This window comes from Erpetoichthys calabaricus, chromosome 13 (genome assembly GCF_900747795.2).
Source record: "Erpetoichthys calabaricus chromosome 13, fErpCal1.3, whole genome shotgun sequence".
NCBI classification, from domain to species: Eukaryota; Metazoa; Chordata; class Cladistia; order Polypteriformes; family Polypteridae; genus Erpetoichthys; species Erpetoichthys calabaricus.
In genome coordinates, this window is record NC_041406.2 from 35,729,325 (window position 1) to 35,742,368 (window position 13,044).

Below are 13,044 nucleotides of genomic sequence, written 5' to 3' on the forward strand. Positions count from 1 at the left end.
AACATAAAGACAAATCAAAGAAAGTATAATAACCATGACTTTGAAATAATGCCTTGTCATTTTTTAAAAAAATAAATGACATTTTCAAACAATTATAAATGATTTGTATGATAGTCAAAAGAACAAAACAATCTATATTTACAGAATATATTTTAATGAACAGTTACATAAAGAACAGTCTTGTTTGCAGTTATTTTAAATAGGTTCTGAAGGTATGTACTTTTATGAAAAACTTTCAAGTTTTATACACCCTACCAGTTCTAAAATGCACTTTATACAGATAACTAGAACTGCTGTATAAACCAAAGCATATGAGTTGTTTTCTTTTTCAAGTTCATTGGTAATTCATATGCCTTTTTTGGATTTTTACAAAAAACAAAAAACTGTACATACATTATGTTCAATATGTGTTTTTTTTTTTTTTTTTTAAAGATTTTTGCTATTTGTTCACCAATATTTGCATGTTGCTTCCTATGAGACTTAATAAGCACCATATTTAAAATAAGTTAGTAAAGCAGTTCCAAATAAAATTATAATAAGTTTTCACTGCTAACATTGGAGGCCATCTGACAGCAAAAAACATTATTTCAAAATAGGTGCAGAGGATGATTACATCTTAAAACTGGTATGTTTAAAAAGTCACTTTATAGCATTGCTTTCTCAGAGCCATTTTATGATAAACTTTTGCAAAATTCTCTCCAACCCATGATACACAATTAGGACTGCATATCTATGTTCTTTAAACTTGGCACAAAATAGCATGCCCATTAGAACACACAAGTGTTATACCAAAATGTTTTTGAGTCAAGTTGCAGAATCAGCATACATTGACATTACTTAAAAAAATAAAACTACAATTAAATTAGCTAATACTTTTTTTTAAACCACTGATTTTTCTTTTGAATCACACAACTCATTTTTCATACTGTTGTTGTTATGGTTGTCAACATGCAAGCTTACATGGTTAGATGCCTGCACTTATTTCTATTTCAAGGATAGGCTGTAACACACAATAAAATATACATGCCTGTTTTGCATCTAATAATGTATTTTTTGACAGAATTGGATTTTTAAAATGAAAAAATGATGCCTATGGATTTTCATTTTCATATTAATTATGAGGTCACCTTGTAGCACATCAGTTTTTAAAAGCACTGGGGTTTTATCACTGGTATTTACCAATGCATTTTATTTAGAATCAATCCATATGTGGATCCAGTCTGGTGGTATAAACCTTGCTTTATTGTAGCTTGGATATCCATTTTACTTCCATTGGCAACATTAAACAACCAGTTTTTTTCCTGCACAATTTCATTTTGTTTATTAAAAAAGGGTTCCATTTTATTGTACCACAGTAAGGAAAACACGTTTTCATCCAAGCTGATATAAAATAAATCTTTGTAGACATGGACCTTTATTTCCTGTTAATTTATGTCATCTTCAAAAGTGCTTACAGGATTCAGTGCATTGAAGAACATCAGACAGGCAATATTTTAGTTTGTGTGTATTTTTACTGAAAGCACCAAGTTAAAAAAACAAAGGGTTCCAATTGCACTAAAAGGATGTTGAAATCCACTTGCTCCAGTACCACTTAATGGAGTACTTGGACGTCAAACTGAACAAAGAGTACTCATTTGCTGTACTTTTCCAAGGTCTGTTAAAAGCTGTTTAATTCTTCGTTTCAGCTGGGGCAACCTAGCCAAAGGTTCTGGAGGTTCCAGCTCTCCAGTAAAATCCAGCCAGCTTTCCAGCACTGCATCAAAGCAAAAAAATAATAATATATTAGAACTAGATATATAAAATTAAAAGTCAAAAATGAATAAAAGAAAAAGCAGAACATGCAGAAAAGAATACTTGCACACATAAAACAAGTAACTTTAACTGAACGGAAAGCACTGATCTATTCATTAAAATAAATAACTGCTTACTTTCCTGCATAACTCATTCTCTGAGACATGCCATCAGCACAGTGCAAGAGAGAAGATATACAAGAGAAAGGAACAGTAAAGCTGCAGTTCTCCACACTACTGCCTAACCATCAAACTTACTCCACATCCTCCATGCCAGAAGGCGGCTCTATACACAGTGGAGGAAATAAGAATGTGATCTGCTGCTGAATTTGTATGTTTGCTCACTTACAAAGAAATGAATAGTCTCTAATTTTTATGGCAGTTTTTAATTTAATGGAGAGAGACAGAATATCAAGCAAAAATCCAGAAAAAACACATTACATAAAAGTAATAAATTGATTTGCATGTCATTGAGTGAAATAAGTATTTGATCCCCTACAATACGGCCAGAATTCTGGCTCCCGCAGATTGGCAATTACAATCAATCAATCAATCAAATCAATCACAGACACTCTTAATCTCAACTCATTATGTGTCTAAAGCACACCTGTCCACAGTATCAATTTCTTCCATTCGAACCTCTCCACCACCATGGGCAACACCACAGAGCTGTCAAAGGACATCAGGGACAAGACTGTAGACCTGCACATGGCTAGAATGGGCTACAAGGCCATCAGCAAGAACCTTGGTGAGAAGGTGACAACTGTTGAAGCAATTACTCAGAAATGGAATATAAAATGACCATCAATCACCCTCGGTCTGGAGCTGAATGCAAGATCTTGCCTCATGAGGTGAAGAAGATCATGAGAAAGGTGAGGGATCAGCCCAAAACTACACGGGAGGAGCCTGTTAATGATGTGAAGGCAGTTGGGGCCACAGTCACCAAAAACACCATTGGTAACACACTACACCATAATAGATTGAAATCTTGCACCACCCACAAGGTACCCCTACTCAAGAAGGCACATGTACAGGCCTGGATGTTCACTGGCAAACTTAAGACTTTGGTCTTGCCCATTGTGGTGGAGAGGTTGGAATGGAAGAAATTGATTCTGTGGACAGGTGTGCTTTATACTCATAACGAGTTGAGATCAGGAGTATCTGTGATTGATTGATTGCAATCTGTGTGCCACATGGGCACATAGCCAATTGTGTGCGCCAGAATTCTGGCTGGGTTGTAGGGGATCAAATACTTACAATAATTCACTCAATGACATGCAAATCAATTTATAACTTTTATTTAATGTGTTTTTGCTGGATTTTTGGTTGATATTTTGTCTCTCTCCATTAAATTGAAACTACTATAAAAATTAGACACTGTTCACTCCTTTGTACATGAGCAAATGTACAAATTCGGCAGGGGATCAAATACTTATTTCCCCCCAATGTATAATGGAAATAAACTTATTCATGTTTTTACTAACATGCAGGGACATTGGTATCTGCTGTGTCATGTCTCACAAGATCCACAATGCTCAAAAATAATACAATTTCTTTTAAAACCTATTTTTTATGTTTTGTTATTCCAGCCACAAAAACAAATATTGGCACAGTTCACCTCAATTCTTGAACTAAAACCAGCTGAAACAAAAACAAAGTGAATAAAGTAAATCTTTTAACTATTAATGGGCAAGCAGCACATTGAAGGAAAACCTAAAATCTGTCAGACTTACCTGATACTTATGAATACACTAAATTGTGTTAGAGATGTCCAATTAACACTTTATGTAAATGAACACACTAACTTTGAATTTAGTTTAACAAATTAGTAATATACCGTCTTCAAGTATCAACACAATAATCTTCTACATCATTTGGCCTTGAGCTGTAATCACAGAGGGGTTTTGGAGCGAGGGCATGAATTGAACTTACAATTACTCTATAACAGGTAAGATTTATTAAGTTTAACAAACAGCAATTTATTTACTGTATTTTTATTGTACATATCACCACAGTAAGACAAATGAAAATAAATGTCATAAAAACTATATCCTGCATATTTCAATAAAACATTAAATGGCTAGTTGTAGTCTCAACAAAAAGTAAATCTCTTATGTGACCCTTTTTCTGTTTAAATTAAATTCTTACCATCAAGCTCTTTTTCAATGAGATCCATTCTGCTTGCAACCTCACTCTGAACATCTTCAATGTGATTCAGGAGATTTAACTGCCACTGCAGATGAGCCACTGCCTGGTCCTTAGATATTACTTGCTCTGCACAACTTTCATCCAAAGAACCCATGCCAACGGCTTCACTTTTTCCCTAATTAGATTAAGAATAAATTTTAGTGTGAACTTTCTGCAGTTAGCAGCTACTATTCAAAACTACCTCTCTCTACTGAATTTTCATTGTTTAATTAGACCTTCTACATTTGTTTTTGCTCTTGTGTCTTTAAAAATTAAACATAAAAAATGTACAGTTTCTATTGCTAACTAAATTTATAAGTTGATTTCATATATTCTAATAATTCAATAACCAACTTACACACATTTGCACAAACACTGAACATTTCCACAATCCTGTGTTTAATGCTTGGGTGCCAGATGACGGTATGGTTTATTGGTAAATGTGGTTTAAAATAATTCCAATTTTGGATTAAGAAGCAGGAGCATAGTCTTATAAACATAAATCTATACCCCCTACTGTTCTTTTATAATCATTCTGATGTGCTTGAATACTTTTGTCCATTTAAACAGTTAAGTTTGTCATTAAAACAACCCAAGGTAGTAATTTAAATTAGGCAATGAAATATGTGTTCGTAACAGTGCATACACAAATGTTGTTACACAAAGCAGTTGAAAAGCACAATATTTTCTTCTCATTTCCGGAAATCGGCAGAGGCAATTTAATAACAATACTTCGTATAGAATAACAAGTTTTTTTTCTTCTGGTTGTAAACAATTCGAGTTCCCATGAATTTTTCAATAACTAACAAAATATTGCTTTTGCTTTATCTGAAGATTTTACTTTAAGCACTTTAACACTCCTTTGCAGAAACAGTCACTGTATTTGATGGTGTTAGGTTGCCACTTATCAATCAATATTTTGTCAATTTAGTCATAATACAAGGTTGCCACATATTGATAATCATTTTACACAATATTTATTATTTGCTAAATGAGCAACCCCCATCTATGGTTACAGAACTACAAATGACATTTTCTTTAGTCTGCTAATAGGAAGACTTTCACTTCATGGCTACTGCCATTCATAAAATGGTCCACAACTCTCAAGAATTTTTAATCTTATTTACAACTTTTCTCTTTGCATAAATTACAATGATTGAATAAAAGATATACTTATTGTATTTTTTGACAAAGCATTCTGTCTGAATTTTAGATAGCAATTGTGTGAATTCAAAGTCTAAAAGAATTTTTGTTTTCTTTGGGTATTTACCCAAGGATTACAGTATTTGCATTATTTTAAAAGAATATGATTTCAAAATATAGAATACCACTCACTTAATTGAAACATAGTTATCTACAAAGATCACACCAAAATATGCTTAAAAAAAAAAAACAAAACTATAAAGCAGTTGTGGAAAAGTACACACTCCACAACTGGAAAAAAACAACAGAATTAGTTCTGCCTGGTTGTGCTTTCTACAAGTAATAATATATTACAAAGCACTTTGAATAAACACCTATTTTAAAAGGGAACAGATCACTATGCTCGGTTGAAATTAACTTAACAAATCCCCAAATGAATCACAGTGCCATAAACTGAATTATATTCATTCTTAAATGATCAGTAACAATCAGTGTGCTAAGCAAACATAGGTGCACCAAACATCAGTAACCCAAGCCACATCACTGTCAATATTCTACCAAAGATACTGTCTCCTTTGTACAAAGATAAATTGCTGTGTTATTTATTTGCTAAATTAACATCCAGAATTTCTACTTTTTCAGGGTATTGACCCAATTCTCACTTAGTCTCAAAAGAACCCCTTTTAATTGCACAATCGTTTAACCTAGTTTAAAATCATGGGAGAATTTCAGATTAAAACAAAAGTACACAGTTTCTTTTGTTTTAAGAAGGCTGATAAACTGGTATGTCAGAAACTAAAAATAACAATCTTTAACCAAATGTTGAACATGCTAGGACAGTCAAGTACAATAAAGTTATTAACAGACAAAGGCTACATTCTGTTTTACAATCTAAGAAAATTAAGTAGTGTTAACTTGTTTTTCTCTCACCTATATTCTTAGCCAAATTATGCATTTTTTTCTATGCTATTTATTATTTCAAGTTTTACTTTTGAGATACAAGAATAAAACTTTTTAAAGCTTTAAAACAGTTAATATTTTAGAATCATTCATGAAATATTACAAAACAAAACCAACATAGTAGTGTTTGCTATAGTAATTTTCATTTTTAACCTGAAAAGACTGGTTTCTTGAAAAATGTCAAGGGAAATACAAATTCTTCAATAACCCTCAATTAAAATCACTAGCTATAGGTAAGTGGTCTTGTTTATTCATACGAAAATTATGCTTAAAGCAGTCCGAAGTCTTCAGGCATGAAAATGTAAGGTACTGGGCATAAAAAGAGAAAAATAATACCTGTATTTCTTTTGGCACAAACGGCATTGAACGTTTTACAGATCCAACTACATATTCCTGATCTTCATCTAACCTGACATTATCTTCTCCATCAGAGCTCATAAAATCATTTGCTGCTCTGTGATCCAGTCCAAATCCAGAGGGTTTCTGGTAACTATGTTCACTAATTATATAGGTTTCTTCCACCTTTTGATTGAAACCATGAACTACATTTTCAGTCATTTTTCCATGATGATGCTTGCATTCCGAAAAAATTCCTATTTGTTGTTCTTCATCAGATTTTGACCACGAGCGTGCCCATAGGTGCAAATTGGGATTCTGTTTATTCCTGCAAAAACAAAAATGTACTAACATGTAGCCACAATTTACTAATTAATCCACAGTAATGAAAAAATATCATATACATTCTTCTGTACACTGAAGGAATTTAAGCAATCTTAACCAATATAATTGGCAATATAGGCACAAATGGTTCATTTTAATACATTTTAAATATTAGAATTTTTAGAGATTGCAATAAAAAATTAATAGCTTTTAACTTCCAACAAAAAAGGTCCAACCAGCAGGAACATCTAATGGTATAGCTAATACTTGAATCTGACAGGTAATACAGAGTCAAAAATGTACATCTCAAGTCTACCACAGTTCGATGTTAGAACACAGACAATGTTAATTTTTACATTACTTTTCCCCTTTTTTTCATGCAATCACCACAAAATAAGAAATACAAGGCATGAAAGATATAGGCTGCTCCAGAGGCTTGGCTTAATTGGGCTACCATCGGTGTATTCTATGAATTCACATGTCTTAACATTATTAAAAAGAAACAGAGAAATGTACATTTTACATTTTGCTAAGGGCAAGCTGACCAATAATGATATATGCTCTTCCAGAATTTAAAAAAAATAAATATAAAACCAATACAAACCATTCTTAGTTTCAAATAGAAATACTTAATGCACTCACTCTGTGAATTTTCAGTGTTTGGTAACATGCATTCATAACAGCTCATTGATTTAAGAAATAATCTTTGTCTCTCAAAGTAATTTTGTTTAATGCATGTGAACAAAATATTTCTTTTTGTTTATTGCACCATAAAATGAAAATGCCTGCACACATGTGAAAAATAGCACACATTTTTGTGTATCTTCTGGGATTTAATTACATATGATAATCATAATAATATTTAACTCTGACAGGAAATACTGCTTCCCAAAATTGATCAAGACTAAATTATGACAATTCCTGAAACATAATACACAGCCCTTAAAACTGAATTTGTACTAGCTTTTTTAAAATTATTATTGCTTCCCTTTTCATTGCTTGCAATATAACAAAGATGTACATCTGTACAAAGAAACAATGGTTGTGTTAAATGTTCTGTAATAAATCCAGTGGTATTTCAGCATTGAGGACCAGTGGGAGATAAACCCCCACCAGATTCTGCAAAGCATTCCTCAGTAATTTATTATTAAAATGATTATAATAAACCTCACCTTTTAAGCAATTTTAATATGTTCAATGTATTTCTTTATCTAGTAAAAATACTGCTTTTTGTAATATTCAAAATGTGTGCCAAGTACTGCAAGCCTATTTCTTGCTGATGGGGCCAGTTTGTTTGGCCCTGCTTTATTATAGATTTATACCTGGATATGTGTGCATGTGCTAACTGCTAACTATATATACATACATACATACATACAGTATATATGCATATCTATCTAGGAACTCACATTGATAATAAACTATACTGCAATATTAATTGCAAATGTAATCAGCCCTAATGATCAACTTTATAAACTCAAGGCTGTTTATTGCATTCAGGGATCACATACTGCTCTTTTGTAACAGGTGGATCCAGTTAAGTATCACTTTCAGCTACACTGCTTGATGTAGTGGCCTAACAAATCAAAGTGTTTAATTCCAGATATGCAGGCAAAACCATTGAAGCTGAAGCTGGATGACTGGATAAGCTCATTTAAGAAGACAATGAAGAAACCTGAAGTCGTGTTATCTAATGACAAACACTCATTACAAAAGCTTGCTTTCAGTAAATCAAGAAGAGTAATCACTTTAAAGACATTAAAAACTGCTCCAGGTGTTCATTACTCTCCAATGCCATATGGCTTTTAACCAAAAATATCAGATGTAGTAAAGATTTTGAGATAAGGAGTGTCACTGAAAGTACTGTGAACATGTCCATTTGAAAAATTTCTCAAACTGTTGCAAGTAGTTATACAATATTTTCAATGATAGGATTGTGTTCGATTTTTTTGTATAATTTATAACCTGTTGGTTCTATGAACCTTTTATTCTTATCTTTACAGATACAACTAGGAAGGCAACTTTAAAGTTTTCTTGCAAAAACATGACCAAATTAAAAACTAACTTTTTACCCTTTAGTGCTCCTTACATGAGATGAGGAAGAGTATACTTTGAGGATTGTGATAGACCAATGTATTCTTGAAGAATTTATGTGGGATCTAAAACCCTTTCCAGACAAATAATTTTCAAAAGTTTTGCAGTCTCGCTAGCTATCCTTTGACTCTGACATAGTACTGTATACAGTACTAACTGATATAGACAAGACCAAATCCAAAATACTCAGGATTACTATTTACCATTACTAAGGGGCTTCGCTTGCCCACCCCCGGGTTTAGTTTACCAGATAAACAATTTAAAGAGATTGTTATTTTCATGGGAATTGTTACATATGCATTATTTTCACTTTTACTTTAAAAGTTTTGTAAAAACAGTATTTGTCCTTTATTTCCTGCCCCGGGTGTGGTTAAATCTTTCTCGTGGGACGTATAACGCTACTCGCATTGCGAAAGCGGTGTCTGAACACACGCTAAAGAGATGCGGTCGGTTTTGCTGCTGCTGCGAGATGCGGTCGGTTTTGCTGCTGTCTTGCTGCTGCTGTCTTGCTGCTGCTGCTGGTGAGCTGCATGTTCTGCTTGTCGTGTTTTGCGTTGATCATTTAAAAGCCTGTACAGCAGCTGTCCTTTTGTCGTCACTTCGCGTCTCTGCCACTAGCGTTGTGAAAAGTGGGGCAGGGGGGTTAAGGACTGAACGCACGCTAAGGGGATGCGCTCAGATCATCTGCTGGTGTGCTACAGCTGCTGCTGGCATGCTGCATGTTCTGCTTCCCATTGTTTTAAGAGCTGGGAGCACATGAAGTTTGTCTTCCAAAAGCATTCCAACAACTGCTAGGTTAGATGTCCATGAACTTGTTTTAAATTTTTTGTAAGTAAGGTGTGACGTGCAAAAGTCATCGTCTCACGGGTTTTGCTTCCTAAGGTTGTAATGTCTAGTCTCACATGTCGTCAAAGTCTCTCTCTGAGATGATCAGGTCTCGATCGCATCGCTCAACCCACCCGGAGACGTGCTACGCTCCTCTGCCACTTTGTGTCTCTTCCGCTCGTGTTGTGAAGGGGGGTAGCTGAACGCACACTAAGGAGAAGAGGACAGATCAGCTACTGGCTTTGTGCTGCTTCTGCCAAGGTGCGTGTTCTGCTTGCTGCGCTGTGTGTCAATCATTTAAAAGCCTGTACAGCAGCTGTTCTTTTGTCTCACTGCCTTGTCTCTTAAAGTGTCTCTCGCAGGACGTCAAATTGACTTCCAAGAAGATCATGTCTCGTCTCCCTGCCAAGATTTTTTTTTCATAATAGAAAGATATAAAACAGAGCTTAAACTGAAACCATTATGGTTATACAGTACTTGCCTTTTTTTACTGAACCTCACTATTTATTCATGTTTACAAGTTAAAATAACTTAATACATATTTACAACCTTCCCAGCAGCTCTTTACTAACCAAAAAAAGCATTCAAGCCCAAAGTATTTAATCAGATATCTAATATGGTTTTATCTCACCTTGTATAAGTTAACAAACTTACTTTAATATGTCCATCTTTAGATGTAGGCCATGAAGAACCTTTTTAACACTATAAATATCAGCCAGGAGTTGATGAGTGGAAACTATTTTTTTAGCATTTTGATGAGAATAATTTTCTTTGAGAAAAGACAGTCCGTACATATGTCCTTTACTTAACCAGTCTTTGTCATGACGGTATTTTGCACTCCATCGTTGACCTAGAAAGCAGTTAAGACAATAAATGAAAGTCCTGAACATTAATTTTCCATGGCTCAGAAACCACTTTCTACAGATTTGGTTTGAATTCAAAATCAGAATTCAAATGCCTTATTTATAGCTAACATTTACTACATTGTAAAGAAATAAGAAATTAACAATTCAAGGAAAAACTTTGGGATGCCACTTTTGATCACATTTTACAATAGACAGTCAACCCCCTTTTGATTGATTAACAACCATTAATTATATTAAGGATATACTCTGCTTAATAAATAATTCAAGCAAGTATTGCTCAAATAACATTTTACTTAAATATTAAATTAGAAAAAATGTGTTAATGTTAATGGGGAAATGTGTCACAAACTGTCAACTTACCCTAAGGAAAAGCAGTTAATTAATTTTGGCCTTGAAACAAGAACCTGTAAACTGTCAATGAACAGACTTTCCAGTAGGCTCAGTTAGCCTCTAGCAACAGGTAATTTACACTAGTAATGAGTAAACTGTACAGTGGTCGCTTCGCCTCTAGTTTGGAGAAATCATGGAAGTCTTCAGAAATATCACTGAACTCAGCAAAAGGCATTAACGTCACTGGGATAGATAGATAGACAGATAGACAGCTTTATTAATCACAAGGGGAAGGACTAACTGAACTACTCTTGACTGGATTATAATGGTGCAATCATCTTTAAAGTCTCCCGGAGGGCTAGGGAAATGTCTGCTAATATACTGGACTGATTATTGTGGCCAAAAACATGACCTCAGCTGTGCAGCAGCAGTGTTAACCACTGCACCATCGTGCCTCAGTGAGGTCAAAGAAGAAAGCAGTCAGAGACACACAATCATATATTTCATCAAAACAATGCGGAAATACTGAAATTGTAGTCAAAAGTCAGACAAAATACATAGGTTTTTTAGAGGCAGAAAATTCAAAGTGGCATGTCATGATTGAAACAGCTGGCTCCTTCTATTTTTTGAAGTTGTCCTTAGGACTCTACAGCAGGGGTCTCCAACTTTTTTTCCCTTAAGAGCTACTTTTACAAAATGAAAATGGCCTGGAGCTACTCATGTTTTCTAACATTTATTCTCATAGCTTATTTCAACCCAAACAAACTGAATAAGCTTGTTTTGCCTGAACATTTACAAAATGTTGGTGTCCACAACTCACACTTTGCATTAAAACATCACAAAAACTATTTAGTTCACCTGCAAGTGCATTTTGTATGTCTGTATGCATTTTCTAGTGTATCTCACACTATTGAATTAAAACATGAATGCTGTCAAAACAAAACAATGCAATTACAAATACACAGATATTACATATTCATTTGTCATTTTCTTCAATGTCACTCTTTCACTTCACATGTCCAGTTGCATGTGTGATGTGTTTTTTAGTTAGTCTGATGACTGGCACTGCACGGAGTCAACAAGAGAGGTGTATGGTGGAGTGTAGCCACTTAGGTTCACTCTTATGGAGTGATTTAAATGCTCATCTGTTAGTGTTGCTCTGAACTTTGACTTCATGACATACATGTCAGAAAAGGCAGACTCACAGAGGTATGTAGATCCAAACAAAGCAGACATTTTTAGAGCTGCTTGGTGAAGATTCTTATAGTTATCTGGCACTAATAAGCTCCAGAAATGCTGAGAATGCTGTTGAGACTTTAACTGCACATTACTTTGAAGGGTAACTAATACATAATATATAAAATCCAATGTCTCTCTGTCTGTATGTCTGTCCGCTTTTCACAAGAGAGATACTTAACGGATTTAGATCAGGCTTTTTCTATAATTTGCTTGAACATTCTGGTTGATTTTGCAACTTCTGTTATTTCACTATGTATCATAGTTTGCTTGTGGTACCAATTTATTTGCGTAAATCCGAGATCCACGCAACAGGCCGGGGGGAGAGGCCTTCCGCACTCACTCGCCAGCTTCGGGGCAGGTACCTTAATTCCAGTTAGTTAGCGAACGAGAGAACAACTGAATTCAACTTTGTTTGATATTTAAAATAAAGAGTTACTTAGGTCTTGATGAGTTTGAGTCCGGATATTCTCTTAAGTGTATGCCACATTGAAAAGATAGATTGCAATTCAGATTGTGGATCGTGATTTTGTGTTAAAATGATCGTGATATAATTTTTTTGGAAAGATCGGCCACCCCTAATTTGACTAATCAAGTTTTGAATTTATGTAGGATTCATTAACCCTTTGGCGAGCTACTTGGAAAGGGGTTGTGAGATACCGGTAGCTCGCAAACGACGTGTTGGAGACCCCTGCTCTACAGACTGCTGATACTGACAGGGAACTCGAACATCAACCTGCACATTTGGCGACAAGCAGAGATAACTCATTGCTGTATATGCTGTATGTGTTTCATAAAAATGACATTTTGAGAAACTGCATGATTTATTTATTTGTTCTACTACTAACTAAGTACCTGGAGGTGGTCCCATCTAATGTTGGCTGTTACTACTAGAGGGGATGCTGTGCTGGCCTTGCAAAGCATTATGGGAAACTGGGGAAAAAAGTTCTCCT

General features: G+C 34.5%; 1 protein-coding gene across 2 annotated transcripts in view; it reads right to left on the bottom strand.

Annotated features, from left to right (window-relative positions):
* Window positions 1-375: 375 nt before the first annotated feature.
* Window positions 376-13,044, bottom strand: part of phf20l1 (PHD finger protein 20 like 1) — a 72,404-nt gene continuing 59,735 nt past the window's right edge. For both annotated transcript variants that reach the window (XM_028818126.2, XM_028818127.2), the window contains 4 exons: window positions 10,314-10,509; window positions 6,417-6,744; window positions 3,939-4,113; window positions 376-1,753 (listed from right to left, as the gene is read on the bottom strand). In XM_028818126.2, coding sequence (XP_028673959.1) covers window positions 1,611-1,753; window positions 3,939-4,113; window positions 6,417-6,744; window positions 10,314-10,509 — 842 coding nt within the window. In that variant the 3' untranslated portion in view covers window positions 376-1,610. The remainder of the gene's footprint in view (window positions 1,754-3,938; window positions 4,114-6,416; window positions 6,745-10,313; window positions 10,510-13,044) is intronic.